This window comes from Macrosteles quadrilineatus, unplaced genomic scaffold (genome assembly GCF_028750875.1).
Source record: "Macrosteles quadrilineatus isolate MER2022 unplaced genomic scaffold, UCM_ALF_1.0 Scaffold_4__1_contigs__length_99947679, whole genome shotgun sequence".
NCBI classification, from domain to species: Eukaryota; Metazoa; Arthropoda; class Insecta; order Hemiptera; family Cicadellidae; genus Macrosteles; species Macrosteles quadrilineatus.
Genome location: NW_026542597.1, coordinates 21,815,947 through 21,836,567, shown reverse-complemented (window position 1 = coordinate 21,836,567; position 20,621 = coordinate 21,815,947). Strand labels below are relative to the sequence as shown.

At 32.2% G+C, this 20,621-nt stretch overlaps 2 protein-coding genes and 1 long non-coding RNA gene across 4 annotated transcripts in view; 1 reads left to right on the top strand and 2 right to left on the bottom strand.

The window, feature by feature from the left end:
* Window positions 1-456: 456 nt before the first annotated feature.
* Window positions 457-9,366, bottom strand: LOC128991976 (uncharacterized). The gene is made up of 3 exons (XR_008490685.1): window positions 9,230-9,366; window positions 4,055-4,155; window positions 457-746 (listed from the first exon to the last, which is right to left on the bottom strand). It is a non-coding gene; the product is annotated as an uncharacterized LOC128991976 (long non-coding RNA).
* LOC128991975 (exopolyphosphatase PRUNE1) lies at window positions 1,643-3,206 on the top strand. Its single transcript, XM_054415290.1, has one exon. The coding sequence runs from the start codon at window positions 2,046-2,048 to the stop codon at window positions 3,138-3,140; it is 1,095 nt and encodes a 364-aa protein (XP_054271265.1). The 5' UTR covers window positions 1,643-2,045; the 3' UTR covers window positions 3,141-3,206.
* A 2,750-nt stretch (window positions 9,367-12,116) lies between the features above and the next one.
* Window positions 12,117-20,621, bottom strand: part of LOC128991321 (E3 ubiquitin-protein ligase HERC2) — a 96,980-nt gene continuing 88,475 nt past the window's right edge. For both annotated transcript variants that reach the window (XM_054414125.1, XM_054414126.1), the window contains exons 81-85: window positions 19,626-19,794; window positions 18,884-19,047; window positions 17,699-17,853; window positions 14,727-14,816; window positions 12,117-12,810 (exon numbers count right to left, since the gene is read on the bottom strand). In XM_054414125.1, the coding sequence (XP_054270100.1) occupies window positions 12,649-12,810; window positions 14,727-14,816; window positions 17,699-17,853; window positions 18,884-19,047; window positions 19,626-19,794 (740 nt within the window). In that variant the 3' untranslated portion in view covers window positions 12,117-12,648. The remainder of the gene's footprint in view (window positions 12,811-14,726; window positions 14,817-17,698; window positions 17,854-18,883; window positions 19,048-19,625; window positions 19,795-20,621) is intronic.

Here is a 20,621-nt window from a genome sequence, read left to right as displayed (position 1 = left end):
AATTTCCAACCAAATTTTATCTTTCTCTTGTTGATCTCTATAAATTTCTATAGTTGTATCCCAGAAAACTGGGTAGGCACGGACAGCCTCAATTAATTCAGCCATAAACAACAAAGGAGGACACAAAACAACAACTAGGTGAACACTATGACTATAAACACAAACTACTAAACACTGTGATGCGAGTGACACATGCCTCGCTGAGAGCTACACGTGGTTTGGTGCTTTGTCTGCGCATGCGCGAGGGCGTGATCGTCCGCGGACGTTTTAGAAAAATCGCTCCCAGAGCGATTCCGCCAAATCGTCCACGGACGAATTTCTGCATCCGCGGATGGACGCTACGTTTCAATGGGCGGTGTGAACGGTCCCGTTTGGTAACATGGGCAGCGATTTATTTTCGCATCCGTCCGCGGACGAAGAAATCGTCCGGATGCCAGTGTGAAACCGCCTTATGGTTGCATATATTCTCTCGTTTTACGCTATATGCTGGATAGTTTTGATTTTACATATTGAGCAGTAGATTAACTTAAACAAATTATATATAAGAGGAAACCCGCTTAGACACAATGTGGAACATCATATCGAGCATGTAATCGGGCCGCTCGTTCGAGGAGTAATGACAGCAAGTGAGAGGACGAAGCGGGCGACATCCCTCGTAACATGGAGCCCACATCCGAAGAAGATCGTTTGCCAAATCGCACCGGAGCCCTGCCAAGACAGGTTCCGCACTGATCAGCAAAGTTAACCTGATAACAATGGAAAAATTGTTTTAAACTAAAACTTTTCTTCGAGGTTAAATTCAATTGACAACTGACATTCTTTGCTGTAAATCGATTAAAGTGACTTTACACTCTGTCCTAAAATAAATGAAATTGTATTGACGATCCGTTGATTCACTGTTTTCCAGATAATCTAGCAGCAGAACTTTGTACTATGTTATTTTGCACTAAGGGCTGCTGATAATCGTTATCGTTTCGTTATCATTACATTACGACGGGGCACAGTCGCACAAACTCAATTATGCGAATGTTAACCTTAATATGAGTAAAATATGAGTGTGGAACGGAGTGTACATTGTTCATCTTTGTTACTGGCTAAGATCAGATGTTTCTTTAGCCAGGACCATTCAACAAAACAAGGCCCCACTAGAAAAACATTTTTTCAGAAAATATATTAAAATTTTTCACGGAATTTCTTCATTTTTATTGCGTCAGTTAATAAATACAACAGTATTTTAGTTTAGTGTACGACTACACCTGACGATGGAATAATCTCCGAAACGGCCCTAGTGTCATAACCAAACAAGGATTGCGAAGACAGTAACTTATTTTAGTTAAATGTAATTACATCTATTATAGTATTGTAAATTAAAAAATATATATATATATATTGCCAATAATATAGTCAGTATATCTTCTCTTTTAATATAGGCATACACATTTAAAACATTTTGTACATACTTAATCAATTAAACACTTTGTGCTTTATTACCTATTTTTTCAAAGCTACATGCATTTACTTTGGGAGTAGTGGTGTACTGCCTTATATGCACAGAGAGCAGCTGTTAGCTGGCAACAACAACGCAAGAATGAACCAATGATCAAATGAGTGTCCACTCCACTGTCAAGTCGAGTATAGCAGACGAAAAAATGTCAATGCTTGTTTAAGTTGGAGCGTTGGAGGATTTTTATTTTAAGTTAAACACAACAAAACAGCAAATCTGTTAATAGTTAACTTGTACCAAGTTTAAGAATAGTGATAAAGAAATTTTAAAAACCAAGCATTCAGCTTAAAATAAATAAAAATTGATTAATTATTTTGCTATGTTACGTCTTTGAGGATAAGATAAGGTTATGAAGTAATCTCGTCTGAAATATAGGTTGAATATTGAAACAAAGAAATATAGTGGGTTAGTAAACATCTTTTAAACTATTAGCCTATTTAATGTTGTGATCGTCAAGGTTTGCAGAAAATTTTCTTATGCATTTTGTTTTCCATTTTAACATTGTTAATTCAGTGCATAACCAATAGTTCCACCTCTAAAGATGAGTGGAATAAACAATATCTTAGGAGTTTCAAGAAAACATCTTAACAACTTAACTCAGTTTAAAAAGGTAATTATTGTTCTTGGAAATGAGTCATGCGATTTAGATTCAGCAATATCAAGTATAATTTACAGCATACTTCTGGATCATAAGAAGACTCAAGACAGCATAGTTTTTCCCGTTTTAAATATCCCCAGTGTACAATTACCTGTAAAGACTGAACTCAATTATTTCCTGAGGAAAAACCACATTGATGTAGACAACATCATATGCAAAGATGAGATAGATTTATGCAGTTTATATGACAGTAATTCATTACAATTGAATCTAGTTGACCATCATGTCCTTGACGGAGACTATAAACGACTGCAAGATAGTGTGTTGTCAGTTATTGACCATCGACCTCAAGACCCTGCTTGGTTGTGGCCTCAAGTTGATCTGACATTACAAAAGGTAGGATCGTGCTGTACTTTGGTGGCCGAGAAGCTGCTCACACAGGCTCCAGAATTGGTCACGCCAACAGTTGCCTTACTTCTTCTTGGTGTTATAATCATTGATACAAATGTTTTTTCACCTTCTGCTGGTTTGGCTTCAGCATTAGACATTCATATTGCTGACAAACTTGAATCCCTCTGCATCCAGCCTGTTGATCGTAACACACTGTTCAATGAACTGCAATCAGCCAAACAAGATGTTTCTTCCCTTACGTCCGCGCAACTCTTAATTAAGGACATGAAAGTGACTGCTGGTATCCCTATTGCAGGATTCCCAATTAAAGTTAAAAAGTTCTTAGAACGGAAAGACGCAGTAGATGCCCTTAACTCATTTTGTTTCCAGTTCAAGACCGATCAGTGTGTGCTCTATGGAATGGAAGCAAACCCTGAGACAATAACAAGAGATTTAGCAGTGTATTCAAGCTCTAACTCAGAGACTGCCTCAAAGCTAGTGTTAGCTCTAAAAGAAAGTACAAACCCTGATCTAAAATTACATCCTATTTCTTGCTCTTTTAAAGAAATAGTGTTGTTTGAACAACTCAATGTCAAGGCGACTCGTAAGCAGATTCTTCCAATTGTGAAAAAGGTTGCAGAGTCGTAAATTTACTATACAGACAGGTTGGTTTTATATTTTTTTCTTCCAACTTTTAACCTTTACAGTGATTTTACATTTCAATGACTTTTGACATTGCCTCAGCTAAAATTGTAAAGTTTTTAACATAAAAAACATTAAATTCATTCTGCTGTTTTTATTTATATGCCAATTAATCTTGAAAGGTGAGCACTTGTAAATATGTATAGCTAGGTTTATGGATTTATGTTTTTATATTAGTAAAACAGTTAGGCCCTACTATTAGTGCTATTTGATTAGGCTTAGTACCTTTGTAATATTGTGGCTAGATCGATCAGAGAAAGTGACAATGGACACACGGCGGAAGGTTTTTCTTTCTCCCATCCAATTCTTGGAATTAATTTCTTGGAATATTTTTTGTAAATAGTGTTAGTGGTAAGGAGACAACTTTCTGAAGACCCCTGATGATACCACACAAGTTAGTGAAATGCATAGGAGGACAAAAACATCTTACCTACTCAAGAACTACAGGCTACAACAAAGTTATAGTCTTAATATAATTGAAGTTGGTTCTTAAAACTGGGATAAAAAATATATATTAGTAGTAGGGGTTACAAATACCCCTTAGTTTATTTTGGTCATCAATATAAATAGGTACATGGTTATAATCCCTAAGAAGATTTGTCATCCTTATTGATCAGCTCCAGCTGAAGAACATTTTTATTGTTAGTTCTTCTGGTGCTGCTAGGATCGTGCACAAATCATGAAATTAAATTAATCTTAATATAATACAAACAAAATTTCGGCGACACTTGCGATCAGCGTCACCAACATGAACTAGACTTGAAAACTAACTTAAAATTTCACAATGGGATGAGAAGTCTACTTGTGTTGGTTAGTCTGATAAAAATAATCAAATAAATAAACCAAACAAATTCACCCACCTTTTCACAAATCTCTCTGCACCTGTCCGCAAACGAGAGAGGTAGAAGGACTGCAAGTATTGTCATTGCTACCATCAACTGCGGACCCATTGCCATGCTTACTGTAAAAGTTATAACATAAACATAACGTTTATTAATTGGTAGGCTAAGATTGGTAAACAAATACCTATATATCAATATGTATTTCAATTCACATGTGTATTTTCGTTTTCAGTAAACTGGGATAACAATGTTTTAGTTTTTACTGTTTTATCTAGGTATAGGTTGATAAAACACCCTAGCAAGAAGGGACATTTTAAAACTACCATAGTGATTCCTATTTTCAACATGAATGAGTCCCAGAACTGCAGTCCTTTTATGCAGTTTGTGTCTATATAACTCAGAAAACGATAGTTTTGATATAGGCTCAAAAGTAATCAAATACAGTACTTTATACTTTATTCTGAAATGGCGACCAGGTATCTTAGTAGTTACTGATGTCACTGATTTAAATTTAAATACATTCTAAATCACATATTTTATCAGAATAAAATAGTTTAAATCGGTTAAACTCATTATATTAACATTAAATTGTATTAATGTTGATACAGTAAATTATATTAACATTCAAAATTCTTTAAATATTAACTTTTTAAAGAAGAGCAACAGAGGGAACAATTATTTTATTTGTGTATTTTGCCAAAACAAAGGAAAACTCTACTACAAATTAGGCTAAATACACTCTCACATTTTTTCTAGCAATGAACAAAGTTCATTAAATTCTTAGAATTATCCCTACATGGATAAACAACACATAATATGACAATAACAATTTTGTAAGAACTATTTTTACTTCATCCCCCTACACCATGTATCTGGAGAAAGTATCGTATCGTCAAAATGTTCGAGTTTGAGTGGATATATACGTTTTGGGTCCCCCTGAACACAAAAAAGTGGTTTTTTAAAGCGACGTCTGTGTGTGTGGATGTGTACAGAGCTTCAGACCACACCTGTTGTCCGATTTTGATAAAATTTGGTATGTAGGTACTAATCCATGGTATCTCCAGGCGTTTAATAATTTTTTTTTAAATTTTGATTTTTCCATAAGAACCCATAATATAACGGAGAAATCTGGATTTTCCCAAAAATGGCCTGAACGATTTGTATAGTAAATTAAGTATGTTATTGTGCTTTAAATTCTGAACAAAATGGTTCAAATCCCATTTCTGTAAAAATTACGGTTCCAAAGTTATTGTAACTTATGTTATTTTCCCATAAAAACCCCATAAAATAACAAAAATCGGAATTAGACCGGTTTCGATTTTACGGGCCTTTAAATTTTGAACAAAATAGTACAAAGCCAAATCCCATTTCCGTAAAAATTACGGTTCCAAAGTTATTGTAACTTATGCTATTTTCCCATGAAAAACCACAAAAAATAGGAACAAAATCAGATTTTAGGAAAAAAGCGGGTTTTGATTAAAATTAACGTGTTATGGTCCTTATAATTCTAAACAAAATAGTGTAACAATTACGGTTCAAATGTTAAGCAACTTTTGTAATTTTCCCCTATAAAATATCCCAGTTACTCCCACTTGACAAGCTTATGGGAGAAAATATGCGTCAAATTGCTGATACCATTTATTTATTTTGAACAATAAGTTTTATTCCAGGATAAATTTTTCTGCTTTTTATGGGGTTCTTTGTGTTTTCCTTCATGATAAAATATTTGACTGATTATTTAGTTAATTACCTATGTAAAATATACTATACAGTTAAAATTTGTACTTCTTTTAAACTTTGTCATTTACAAAAACAGTCAATAAGAACAGAGGAGGAAAAGTTTGGGGGAGGGTGGTGTCTTAAAGGGCAACCCCCGTGTGGTTTCATTCTAAGCTGTTTGTAAATTAAAAGGATCCAGCATTTAAACCATACAAATACCCTCGGGATATCTTACTCTGAACATCTTTAAATTTGGGTTTTCTATCAACATAAATCACAAGTGATAATAGACATTTAAAAATACATTTTATGAATTTGTTTTTATGTATTACAATAAAATTTCAAGAAACTAAACTGATCAACTTTTTAAATGGCGTAGAATTACTCATTTAAATAGATTTTTTATAATAAAAAAACTGTTAGCTATGCTTAAAAAATGCATCCCATGCCCATAATAAAATAAATTTATTACTTAGGAATATAAAATTTGAGTAGGAGAAAATCAGAACTTAATTAGACTTATTCAACACTATATTTTATCTTTCAAATAACAAATACATAATAGAATATTGGCACTAAGGCATCTAAAACTTAATAACCCTTCTAGTTTACCATTGTTTAAATATTTAGCTTTCTTGTTCACTATTTTTTTTTCAATTTACATCATAATTCAAAACAATAGTTCAGGGAAGTTAAAAAGACTTAATAATACAACTATTTTGGAGAAAAATCGACCTGCAGAGTTGGGTTGAATTTGTTCTCTTAAGATCCCTGAAGAAACTTAGCAATGCAATCAGGTGGAAGTATATTTATCTCCTGAGTTTTATTAGTGAAAGAGAACTGCTTTAAAGAGTAAACAAGATTGAATTAGAGAGAGTATGCATTTGTTAAAAGCCTCTTGTCCAATGATCAAGGGCCGAGACGCAATCTGTTCTAGAATAGATGACCACGGATTAATTAAAAGTGGTTTGTTACTAAAATGTTTCTAAATACTTTTGTAATAACAAATTTTTGAAGTTTTTGTCCAACATTGGTTCATTTACATAAGGGTAGTTCCTTACTAAATGTTAGTTTTGATTCTGTAATGTAATAAGATGGAAAAACATTTTTTTGTTTTGCTCTTTGACATGAAAAAAAATTAAAAACTAAATATTGAGCGGAGCAAGTATATTAATCATTTTTTTAAAGTCAATGCTACGTCTGTTATATGTAAATGGAATGTCTACTTGCTGTATCCAAAGTCAATGCTAAATCTAGTTCACGTAATTGAGACATCTCCTGGTCGAATCCTCTTATTCAATGGTACGTTTGGTTCACATAAACAATGGAAAAGACACAGTTATGTTCCTTCGTACAGTACTATAATATTTTCCAAATCAAGTTGTCTTTACCCATCCTCAACTCAATACAAATGTTTTAAACCTTAAACCTGTCGTGTTATTGGTACGGTAATTACCTGGAAGTTTTCGTACCGGTACAAATTTGGTAAAAAACAAATTTTTGATCTATTTACAATCTAAAATTAACCTGAAGTTACAAATCAGTACTAATTAATGTCTCAAAAGAAAAAAATAATAAAAATTTAATCCAATTCTTCCAAAGATACTTTTTTTATAAACTTTTGAAATTTGTACTTGAGTAGGCCTCTATTAACTCCGCGACCCATTTATATGAACTGTTTATTTTCCTATCTACTAAAAAGTTTTTGCTTTAAGTCTGAATAAAAAAAGAAATGAAACAGTTTTATAACGCTTTAATTGTTTTAAATGGATTGGATTTGTAAACTTACAGTAGCTTTAATAGACAAACTAAGGCTACATAGAAACTTTGACTATTGATACAACTCCAGTATCCAATAGTCCAATAGTATAACATAAAATGGTTAAGAAATTGGCAATCATCTTTACTTATTCAGCCGTTTAACCCAAAAAAAGTCCCAGTATAAAAGAAAAGAATATACAAGTTTTGTTTGTAAATATAAATATGTACAGAAAAAGTACACATTCTTTTATCCTCGCTACTACAAGTCAAAAGGCTTAATTGTTTCAATATTAAATCTAGGAATTTACATTTTTTTCTAGAGTTGTAGTACTTTTCATGTGCATACAATCATGGCAATCATCTTTACTTATTCAGCCGTTTAACCCAAAAAAAGTCCCAGTATAAAAGAAAAGAATATACAAGTTTTGTTTGTAAATATAAATATGTACAGAAAAAGTACACATTCTTTTATCCTCGCTACTACAAGTCAAAAGGCTTAATTGTTTCAATATTAAATCTAGGAATTTACATTTTTTTCTAGAGTTGTAGTACTTTTCATGTGCATACAAATAGAGATTCAATAAACGTGTACATAAAAATAAATTTAACAGAATGTAGTTTTTATTTTAGCTGATAAGATAATAAATAGGGTGAACCTAGGCATTGCATTGACAACAACAACATATACTTCTCCACTTAAGAACTATTTTAAAGGATGACATTTCATTGTATTCACAATCAGTAATCCTCGTTTTTTACTCAATGTTCCAAAAAAAGTTTTTAACTTGGTTATTTTTCAGCAAATCCCACATCTATTACTATTGGTAATGAATATACAACTCTTGGTCTTTAATATTTTTTTTAAACTAAAAGGGAAGTGGGATTAGTATTGTAACATTGAATTTTAAAACCTGTTTTTTGCACATGTTTATCAAACAACAAAAATTCTATAGGATATTTAATGAAAACACTGAACTCTCTATTTTAACAATTTGTTAGTATTGGTTCGATTATTTCTAAATAAAAATATTTAGATAGAAAGAAATTTGAAAATTATATGATTTTTTAAATTTATATCAAACTGACAAATCATAGTTGGAAGGCAGTGAACATTTGAAAATTTCAAACACTCCAATTTTCAGAGTGTAAAAATATTTGACAATAGAGGAATATGCACAACATCACAATGTAATAAAATAAATTTAAAATAATTTTAAGCAAAGGTAATAAGTAGCTTAAAAAATAATTCTTCTACACTGTAGTAGTTAAAGTAGTTTAATATGATTAATTTTGATGGCGAAAGAGAAGAAAGAGTAGGCTACTTTGTTATGAACTATCAGCTATGAAAATATCATATATTTATAATTACAGTCCAAAAATTTTATAAGATTTTGTAATGTATTAAATGCATGTTTTTAGTAATTAAAATATAATTTAATATTTTTAAAAACAACACTTAAAAAACTATAAAATATTTGAAAATCTCTAATCTACTTTTTTAACAATGGAAGGAAATATCCACCATTTTTTAAAAATTTACTATAATGGTTAATTTAAAGACTTTCCCTAAAAATAAAAACTATTTAAGGAGACTTGGGTGGTTGGTTCGTCAATCAAGTATGTTAAAAAGTGAAACTTAAACATACTACAAATACACTCAATCATAACAAAACAGTAAATTTAAATTTCAAAATTGAATCAAAAAGTGTTTACTTAAGTTCAAGATTGGAGTGATGGGAGTCGACTGAAGCGTGCGACCGAGCTCGACGAAGTGTCGCGCTGAAGTGAATGAAGAGGGAGTCAGGGGAGCGGCTGCAATTACTTAATGTACAACCTTTAGGCGAGTTTATCACTTCAGAAAACTGGCTAAGTTTAACAGACGTTCCATTACAACTTGGTGCGGCCCACGAGGCCCTAACCGTTCCTCTACTTCCAAGGTCTTTGTTGTGTACAGTCTCGTTAAATTGAATCACCCCACTTGTAGGTATTTGAAAACTTGATAATCACTCAGATTTGCTGACTGAAGTGTTTGACAGGTGGATCTATAAAATATTGGTTGTTAAATTGAATTAATAGTCATAGTCGTTAAGATTGGACAACTTTTTATACCACAAATGTGAGCGAGTTGTTTGGCAAATAAATAAAAATTTTAATAGAGTGTTTCTCTGGTACTCCAGCCTTTCAGACTAACTTATGTTATTACAATACATAGTTTAGAATAGGTATTAAACTTATTTTTGGCTGTTATAAACTTAGGTCTATCTTTTAAACATGTTTAAAGCTTTTCCTAAAATGCATTGCTGGATGCAACATTTTTTAGGCCGTTAGATATACCTTTGTGCATTAAGGGTTCATAGTACGAGAATATCTTCCTCCCAAGCTCTAAGGAAACTCTTGGGATGTGAAGCCTCCCACCGTGTCCTGTGCTGAGTAACCATATCCTGAGAAAGAAAATAGTCCGGCTCACAAACAAACAATAAGTGGGTCATGCAGCACATCAACAACCAACCAACGGCTGAAACAAAGAGAGATAAAATCTTTTCAAACATAAAATGAAACGAATTGCCTAGTTTTTCAGACATTACAATTGACACATGTGTTTCAAAGAAAATAAATGCTGTTGCCATATGCTGAGAAGCAGTAAGATCTCAATCAATTCTACACTCATCCTTCACTCAATTTGGTTTAAAATACGCACCTAGGTGGCGTCCTCATCTCAATTGATTTGGTCTCAACTCTTTCAATGGACAATGCTTCAGGAACTGGTACAATTGTGTGAAGTCCCTTACAAAATCATTAAAAACCATTGTAGTTTACACTTTGTTAATAACTAAAGCCAAGATAATTCAATAGATTCAAATTATTAATATAAGGATCAAATACATAATAGGTCCCATTTTAAACATTCTGGAAGTGGTTCTAGCTTTTCATTGAATCAAACCGACTACTTTCAGATAAAAAGGTAAGCATTCTAACCACTAAACATAATATAATTATTTGCCAGGCCTAAATAATGTAATAACACTTTAGCCCACTAGTGTTTAAGCAAAGTAAATAAAATTCAATCACTAAATCAAGGTTAAAATGTAAACATTAAAAACACTAAACAAATGTCAACCTCATGTAAGCTGTGATTGGGACACATTTCTTTTCGTTTTTAGTCATATAAAACATAAGAAATAATTAAAAAGGCTCTAATCTTATAGAAGAGCCTGCAGCTTTCTTACACTGATGATAATCTCAAGAGTATAAACCAATTACTTTATGTGTATTGGCTCACAGTTAAAGTAATGCATCACCTCTCCCACTTGTTTTCATCAAGATATTGGTTATTTGGCCCTCAGGGTTCTTAAAGGTCCCAAAATGACGTAAACAACCACAGTTTCTTCGGAGCTAACAAAATAGCTATTTGTTGCTTTGATTTTTACAGTACAAATCATATCTAGAATTATAGGAATACTTCAACTATCAACAACTCTATAAGAAAAAATTCATATTTAAATATTGGGTTAATATTTATAGAAGATTGTTTTGTTTTGGTTAGTATGGTTCAAATTCATGCTTGAGGTCAATGATATAAGATTGGTAGTTTTCTAAAAGAAAAAAAAACAAAAAAAAAAAACAAACGGTGCAACAAAAAAGAAACAAAAAACTTACACTCTACATTTAAAATAGGTGCCAAAAACTGAATAGGCCTTTTGAATGGCTTAAGAATAATAGATGATAAGATATGAATATGATATTGTATGGAATAAGATATGAAACAAATCACATAACAGAAGTTTACATTTTCTTAGTTTTAACACAAATTAACATTTGAATTGGGATGGTGATGTTCATGAAGTTTAAACCGCAACAAGATGAGTTTTAATTGTAACTTATAGAATTTAAAAGTAAATATTTATATGGAGGTTTGTAGTTTTAAGATAATCTAGTAATTGGAATATCATTGGTATTTTTCATTGTACTCCATGTACAAAACGATGAATTAAGATTTGATTAAGACTATAGGCTTACACTAAAGACACAGAAACACACCTTAAACCTTTTTGTTATTTTTTTGCTGAGTAAAGGTAAATTTATTGTGAATCAATTGAAAAAAACGATGAGAATGTTTCCAACGTTCTCATGATGTAAGGGTTGAAGAATTTTCATGTAAATAGCAGTTTCTTAATAAACATTTATTTATCACATACATTTTGATGGTGGTTGCCAGTGCAATGGCTCTGAATGATTTCAAGTTTTCTAAACCACTATAAAATGTCTACAAGTAAGCAACATTAGTTTGACAAGCAACGTTTTCTAAAACGAAAATACCGCCATCAAATTATGAATGCTTTTAGCAGTGCACTTTGCAGTATTGATATATTCATGTAAAAATAAACGTTCTAGTATATATTTTTTGAAGAAACAAAATGAAGCATTCTACAATTACTCATGGAATAATTTCAAACAAATGATTCTTTATCACCATGATTGAATTGTTCATTTAAATCTCATAAATATAAAGATACATTCTCAGAATTTCCTTTTAATGAAAAATAATTCATTTATATATAAGTAATAAAGTAAATATTAATTTTCAATAATCATACTCTTTAGTAATAACTCTTTAATTAAAAATAGTTTAAAAAAACAACACTTTAACAAGTTATAATGGCTTTATAATAGACAAAAAAAAATTAAATAAAATCCTAAAAACCTAATATACTTTAATTTTTAATACTATTTAATGGCTCATACAAAAGACAATAAAAATAACTAAGCTAAAACCATTACGAACACCTATTCAAACATCTACAATAAACAATTTAAAATCACAGTAAATTAATTATTTTTAATTTTAACACAATAACTAAAAATATGACATTAAAATATACAAAAATACTAAATTTTACGAGACTATACAAAATATACATTCGGCAGTTGTGTGGTTATTTAGAAGATAGGCATATTCGGTCTTCAACCAAAATATTTCTTACATCCTAGACAGTACTAAAATATCAAATGGTAGAAAAGGTAACTAAAATTTAAGAGCAGATAAAACCAGGTAGAAGTTTGGTTAATAGGATTTTGTGACTGGTAGTACGACTTTCCATGTTTGAAGCGATTTAATTGCGTACACTCGCAGTTTATGATGAGCCAATCTCTTCGCTTGCAATGCTCTCAAGTCCGTCGCTCTCGCTGTTGGAGCTCGCATGGAGCGAACGAGGCATCGCAACCCTTGCGTACTCGTCTGTGTCGATGGACTTGCAAAAGTGTATCGCGTACTTCAACTTCTCGCGGAGAATCAACTGTAATAAAGAACCATCAAGAACTTGACAAACAACAGATTCATGACATTTAAATAGGTATTTTGTTGACATTATAAAAATATAACAGGTTGCAACTCTGACATCAACATATGTTGTATATACTTTTAAATTACATCGATTTTCCCACTTTTGTATTGAGAACTCAATTCTTAAATTTAATAATTAAATTCCATTATCGATTCCCATCTTTATCCACGCCTCGTTAAGATAATTTTCCAGCGCCCGCCAATCTTTGCCATTTAAAAAATCAAAAAACTCATATTCATTTAGATACAACTTGTTAAACAAAAATTATCCAACTTTTTAAAAATAGGCCATTCCGCTATAAAATGTTACACTGTTTCATCCCTGTTGAGATTACATGGTGAACATACATGAATTTATAACTTGTATTGGCAACTAATGATGAAATGTATAATTAAATTTACAAGTTCAAAAAGGCCAATATATAACAATTTTATTTTATTAACTTAAATATTTTATTTATTTAAATACAAATAAAATTATTATATATTGGCCTTGTTGAACTTGTAAATTTAATTGTACATTTCATTATATACATAAATTTGATTTTCCATCCAGGGCTTATAGTTAAGATTTATTAGAAAAGGTAGGCCAACTTTTTATGTGCTTTTGTTATTACTAGGCCTATGCTCTGCATTATTATTTGTTTTGTAAAACAAAATAAAAAGTTATCTACACTGGATTTAAAATGTTTTATTATTACCTAAACCTGTATTAAAGCTTAACTGTAGGCCTACATTCAAAGTCAAAGTTTGTTATTTTATGAACATTTTAGGTTTGGTTTGCATTATTCACTATTTCAATAATCCACAATAATTATTCAGCCACTCATTTATCATGGATATTCAGGAGTCTACTGTACTATAATAATACTTTTACTTTTAAATAAAAAGATTTAAAGAATAGATGGTTTTATAAGCCTACGAAACTAGAAGAAATCTCTTTGTTTGTAATAGTACAGTATTTAGAAAGATGATATTATATTCTAATATTATATTGATATTTATGGTAAGCACAAAAAGAAAACTTATACAAAACAGATTATTTGTTGTTTTCTGTCACAAGATTACTTGGACTAATTGCTAATTTTATACAGTTAGGTCATTTAAAAGGAAGTGACTGTACATGAACCATGATTATTTGTTTTGCATTATTATTTTCCCGATAAGCATTTCATGATATGTAGCCCTTATCTGATTATTTTATAAAAATGGAATATTCTGACCTCTCATAGTCGTATTTAAAGGTTTAAACAAAAACAAATTTATTGGTTAAACTAAAAAATAACAAACAAGTACTGTATTAAAAAATCTTTGAAAGAAGTATATAGATTATCACTTTATTGGAATGGCCATCAGATATTTACAAAATTTGCAATAAAATGAATCGCTTGAAAAGAAAAATCTCTTAAAAATAGTAAATATTATTTGGTCTTATACCCTTTAATAATTTGAACCATTTTTACAGGAATAAAAAAAAAAACATTCTTGCCACAATCCCTAGCCTAAATAGGCATTTTCATTTTCATAAATATTGACAAAACTTCAAGGGGAAATTATTAATTTTTCAGAGAGTACACTAGTCAATGGTATAATAACATAATTTATACCATGGACTATTGATACAACCCATAGTCAATGTTATTACTTATATTATAAATAAAGGATATAACAGTCTCAAAGTTAACCGCTCCAAAGTTTATGGTTTATTTTGTCCTAGGACACTAGGCACTAGCCCGGGATAGTTTTTCATATTACTTCAGGCTAGACCTAGGGGTTGCGGCATTATCATTTAGATAAAATCTATTTGTGATATAGTGGGATTTTAATCTGGCAGGTACATAGAAGTTAAAGAACACAAAGAACACTTACTTTACACGAGTAGCGTGGCATCTTCAACAGGAAGAAACAAGTGTAGCTCTCTGGTAGGAAGTGATCGGGAGGATTGTACTTGTCCAGAACCTGTGTTGAACATTCATTATTCAATGTAGTCGATTAAAGTAAAACCAAACTAATTATTTAGTAACAAAATAAGATTACAAATATAATTCTTTTCTTGATGTTCACTTTTGGTGATGGTAAATTTATTAAATTTAAGGAATCGTTGCAGACACTTTCCATCAAAATGAGTACAAAAACAAAACTACCAAATGAGTTTTGCACGAGGCACCATATATCTATTTTGATCGCCAACCATTTATACGTACTTAAAAATTTTAACTTTAGATAGCAAGAACAGGGTTTCAACTTTTCCCTCACAAGAAAGTAAAAAAATTTCGTTGAAACACATAGCATTTTTATAGGTTTTGAAAAAGAGACCTTTATGCAATATACAGCCCTGCCTTTGTATATTATATAGATTACAGCCCTTTAAAATTAGATGTCACTAACAAATGATATCTTTGCTTGTATTTTATTCTTTGCAATGGTATGTTTATGCTATTGAATGATTATTGTGGTTAGGGAGAAACAAACTTGTTCTTCTTGACGTGCTCAGATGTAAAATCCTGAAATATCATCAAACCCAGTTTTTGTTTTTACCAATAGTGATGGAAAATGTACGGATCCATAAATTAACTATGAAATAGTTGGAATTCTTTGATAAAGATATAGATGGTTTTAAGGATTTTGTGGTAGATAGGTTAAATAGTCCAGTCAAACTAAGACAAATTACCCTTAAACCTGGGCAAAATTGCTTCACAAGCGATTTAAGTGGTATTCAACTCAGAAAATGTTGCTTTATAACATATCCAAAATCCGACAAAATCCATCCATGGGAAAGTGACTAAAATCAGAATTTAAAATGGCGGCTTTTCCCAACATTGGACAAATTGAAAAAAAACATATTTCACATGCATTTGTTATGCACATTTTTCGAGATATTGACTTAGGACCACCACCTGTATTTATTGGGTGGTTGTTAATACGTCACAAAGTTATTTCTGGTCTCAAATTACTCAGTAAATGTTTGGCTTTAATTTTATTGATCATTAAACAAAATCTGACAATTTTAAAATGAGTCATGGACCATAATTTAACATTAAAATGTATTTATATTGAAATTTCTCTTGAGTAAAGACGTATATCCCCAATTCTAAATAACTCCCAAAACTCTTTATAGTCTTAAATAATTCGCCAAATTATTGACTTTTATTTTAGCTATGGATTACTTTCCAGGAGTTATTAGGGTTTGGGATATATGTCCTTAACTAAAGACAAATTTCAAAATAAATACATTTTAATGGTTAATTAAGAACCATGACTCATTTTAAAATTGTCAGATTTTGTTTAATGATCAATAAAATTAAAGCCAAACATTTACTGAGTAATTTGAGACCAGAAATAACTTTGTGACGTATTAACAACCCGAGTTATAAATCTTTTAATAAAAATATATTTCTAAAAAGTTAAATTTAATATTGTTCTGAGGTTCGTCGCTGGTCTTCAACTCGTCTGATTTTAATGATCAAGAGCTCAAATGAAAGCCCTTACATTACTGAATATTTTAAGCCTAGAACGAACTACAAGCGTCAATAAGAACTGGAGATATAAGAAACATAATGTTAAAACAATTATCAAACTACGAAACGTCCATAAGAAATGTATGGTGGAGAGTTTTCGTTTGAATATATCTTCTAAATGAATAAAGATATTTAAAAACGGATTTCGGCATTTAAATCAGTGTAAAAATGTAGTTGGTAATAATGTGTCACAACACTATCATTGCATTGATAAAAAATTATGTATGTCCAATATGGCGGATCCAAGATGGCGGCCAAAAACATGTTCCCTATCAAAATGAAGTACTAACCACCCAATAAATACAGGCGGTGGTCCTAAGTCAATATCTCGAAAAATGTGCATAACAAATGCATGTGAAATATGTTTTTTTCAATTTGTCCAATGTTGGGAAAAGCCGCCATTTTAAATTCTGATTTTAGTCACTTTCCCATGGATGGATTTTGTCGGATTTTGGATATGTTGTAAAGCGACATTTGTTGAGTAGAATACCACTTCAATCGCTTATGAAGCAATTTTGCCCAGGTCAAATCATAATTTTACTAGACTAAAACAGCAGAAAATAGTTGAAAATACAACTGAAGAAGAAGCTAATATTTGTGATTTCATGTGTACTTTCAAATATTTGTGTCAGTAAGGTAAGCACAATATAATAAGTCTAGACACAATATATAGAGTCTAGACTTTACCTCAGCCCAATCACGATCGATCGTCAATCTCCCTTCGTGTTTTTCGTGTTTTTTGTAATGTGTGTCCGTTCCGTGTATCGTGTTTTGTATATGTCTTATTTATTGAACTCTGTTATTAACGACCTTCGAATGAAGTGATTATTTGACACCTTGAGGCCTGAAGATGGTTCAATAATGAACCGAAACTAGTTGCCAAAATCAGCAACAAAGGATTACTATATGCAGGTATTGTAAACCATTTTAAGTACAATATAATAGATAAAAAGTACTCCCTTAGTAGATTTCTCACCCTTTTGGAACAGCTGAAGCCAATTTATCTGTCCAGTGCACAGTAGAGGTTGTTTTGTTTACAATTTGTTTCTTGTTATTTCAGTCATTTAAAATCTCGTTTAACCAAATAAAACGATCTTATCATAAACAATAACTCGTCCCGTAGTTATATAACCAAGCTGTAAAGCACAAATCATGAATTTAACCCTAAAAAAATAAAAACAAAATTTTGACGACACTAGCACTAGCACTAACACTAGCAGTGTCTCTGGACATGAACTAGATATGTATAACAAGCTTCAAAATTTACAATGGGATGAGAAGCTGTAAAGTAGGAAATTCATAGAAAATTGACTGACAACACACCTGTAGAACGAAGTCTCGTCCTCTGAAGTCGGGAATAGTGCGAGGAAGCCGAGTGCGACCCCAGACAAACCTGAGAAACAGAGATCGCTCCTGATTGGAAAACTCCTCCATCACCTCCCAGAACCACTGGACTAGCGGAGCACTCGCCTCCACACCTGGGCACGAATATTGGTGTCATTACGACAACAGTATATGCTTCAAAGATCTTTTAGCGAATTTCCCATCAAGGGTATAAGCTATTACTGTAGGTCTCAAGGTAAGACCTAGACCCGGACCTATCTGCTTCTACGTTTTGATGTTCCCAGAAATACCATCCGTACAAATTCACATATATATATCAATATGTGCCCGTTAGCATAATAACGAGTAAAAATTCTCTGATTTTGATGAAACTTAGTACAAACGTGTAAACCTACATTTAATTGAACGAGTTCGCAAACCAGCATGATCAGACCATGGGAACGGGTTTTTATGGGATAAAATTCTCCACGTCATTTTGTAGGGCATTAAAAACAAATAATCTTGTATCTTGAAGAGTTTTTGTATGGTTATTGGTTACTAAAAAAATTAAAAATTCCCTTGTTAATTTCATGGTGAATAAGTAAATTGTTGTAGTTTGCTTGTTTATGGATATATTTTGATAAAACTTGGATTTTTTTTTAAATTTGATACTAAATTATAAACATTTAAATTAAAATACACTTTATTACCTTTATTACTTTATTTGCTGTAGCAGTAAACCTAAGTACTCATTAAACGTAATGTTTCTTGTATAGGGAATCAATCTGACATATTTAACGAAATATTCAAGGAAAGTCCAATCAGGCAAATGGAAATTTGCTTAGTAAGCACTCAGCAGGTAGGATATTTTTTTTATTTGGTAACCAGACAATCATAAACCAATAAAACTAGAATAAAGCTGGAATCATTCAATTTTATTGCCATCATGACAAATGGCCTACAATGACTGGTGGTAAGTGTTGCAGAGACAAAACTCTAATTTTATTTATAAAGAAGAAGATAATCATGAACAATGTTTAAAATCAAATTATGTGTTTAATAATGAATTAAAATTTAAGAAAATAAGTAGATTGTATACTGTACATTAAAATTTGTGCTTATATTCAAGACTTTTTACGTGCTACCCCTTATCTTATCCATTACAACATTGAAGTTTCCACTCACCCTTGTACGTAGCGACAGACTTGAGTAGCGCCAAGGGGATGTCAGGCGAGCCACATACCAGGGTTTCCAGCTCGTAGCCACTGAATAGCGTCAACAGTGGGACTGGCACTACCTTGGCCATCCCCTCCCTCACTGCGACCACCTGCTCGTCAAACTCGTGCAACCTACACACCGCAATAAGTCAACATTGAGATTTTGAAAAACTGCGTGCCCCCCAAGCTGGTTTTTCCGTGGCGTCCTGCATTGCACATTGCTCCGATTCAGACACGGCGCTTTACCATGGCAAATATGGTAAAACGTTTTCCACTTCTGTGACCTAACAGGTGGTGAGGGGTGAGGAAAAGAGCAGTGTTTAAGTTGAGCTCGAACCTGGGGCGCAAACACAGCGCATAAACACCATTTGACTCACAATTTGATTCATTCAGATGGAACAAGCGGCTGTCTGAGATACAGAGCTTAAAATACTTCTTTAATGGTATTTATGACATGAATGCTGCCATTAAACAAAATGGACATGTCTACTTACGATGATGGCTCTAGCGAGATAACCGTCTTGTTGCGGTCCGAGAGCCACCATCTTGCGTACACATATAGTTTTCTCTAAATATTGTAGGTTATTATTTTACTTTTCACTTAACCAGTAGATGGCATCAGATTCCAGACCCAAAATTATGAAAAACACTTTTTACTCATTATGATGGATCATTTCTGCAATAATCTCTTCAACTACTGTGACTTTTACCTGTAGTTTAGCGCCAGACGGATGTACTCCTCCCTGTTCTGGGGCGTGACCTTACGATGAGTGGAGGACAGAGGCACGTCGACCCCGGTGGCCGAGGGAGTTGAGAACGGCATGTCTAGTGTGTTCAGCTCCTTGTCATCAGGACTCATGTCTCTGATACAGAGCAGTCCTGCAACAACAAACAAAAACTAACAACTTCTCAGGTAAATTCCCAGTCATTCGTGAAATTGACTGAAACGGATACCGCAGAAAATAAAGTTTTGCAAGCAAGTCGCAAAATCACCCACCATTAAACAAAAGTTGAATGCACTAAATACACACAAGTGCTTTAGATAAATCTATTGTACAATAAATGTACATACATGATAATAAAACTCAATTGATGTCATTTATGATATTAAGAACAAGATTTGTTTACTGTTCAAGAAAAAACAATTTCTTATTTGCTGTTGTTTTTAATGTTTGAAACACCCTTTCTTCAATTATGATTAGAGTTATCTCTGCACTATCTTGACACAAAGTGAAGTGTAGTCTTAGGGTCTACAAGGTATAAAATAGTGCTAAAAAATAAATAGTAGGTCATATGTTGATGCAAAGAAGGGGGTGTGTCAACAGTGGCAGACAGGGTGAATGACCTTGCATGTTCAGATGACTCAGTTACAGCCCTTACACATGATTTACTTGCAAACTTGGGAACAAGTATCCGGCACTGATGAGCATACAAAAATACAGTAGAGTCCCGCAAACTCGGCGTAATGTAGACTGGAAGGATGCCGAGTTTGTGAAATGCCGGGTTATCAGGAACAAGGGTTTAAAATAAGAAAAATACAATTTTTTAAGCTTTTTAACCGTCTTTTTTATTTATATTTATATTACAAGTCAGTATTAAGTCATCAGATATAGTACAACAAATCCTTGGTATGAGTTGCGAATGATTTGCTTGAGTCCATTTTTAACACGGACTCAAAAAATCACTAATTTTCTGAGCCAGGTGAT

What these genes read in the sequence shown, in the direction of transcription:
- LOC128991975 (XM_054415290.1), top strand. Translation starts at nt 2,046, where the DNA reads ATGAGTGGAATAAACAATATCTTAGGAGTTTCAAGAAAACATCTTAAC.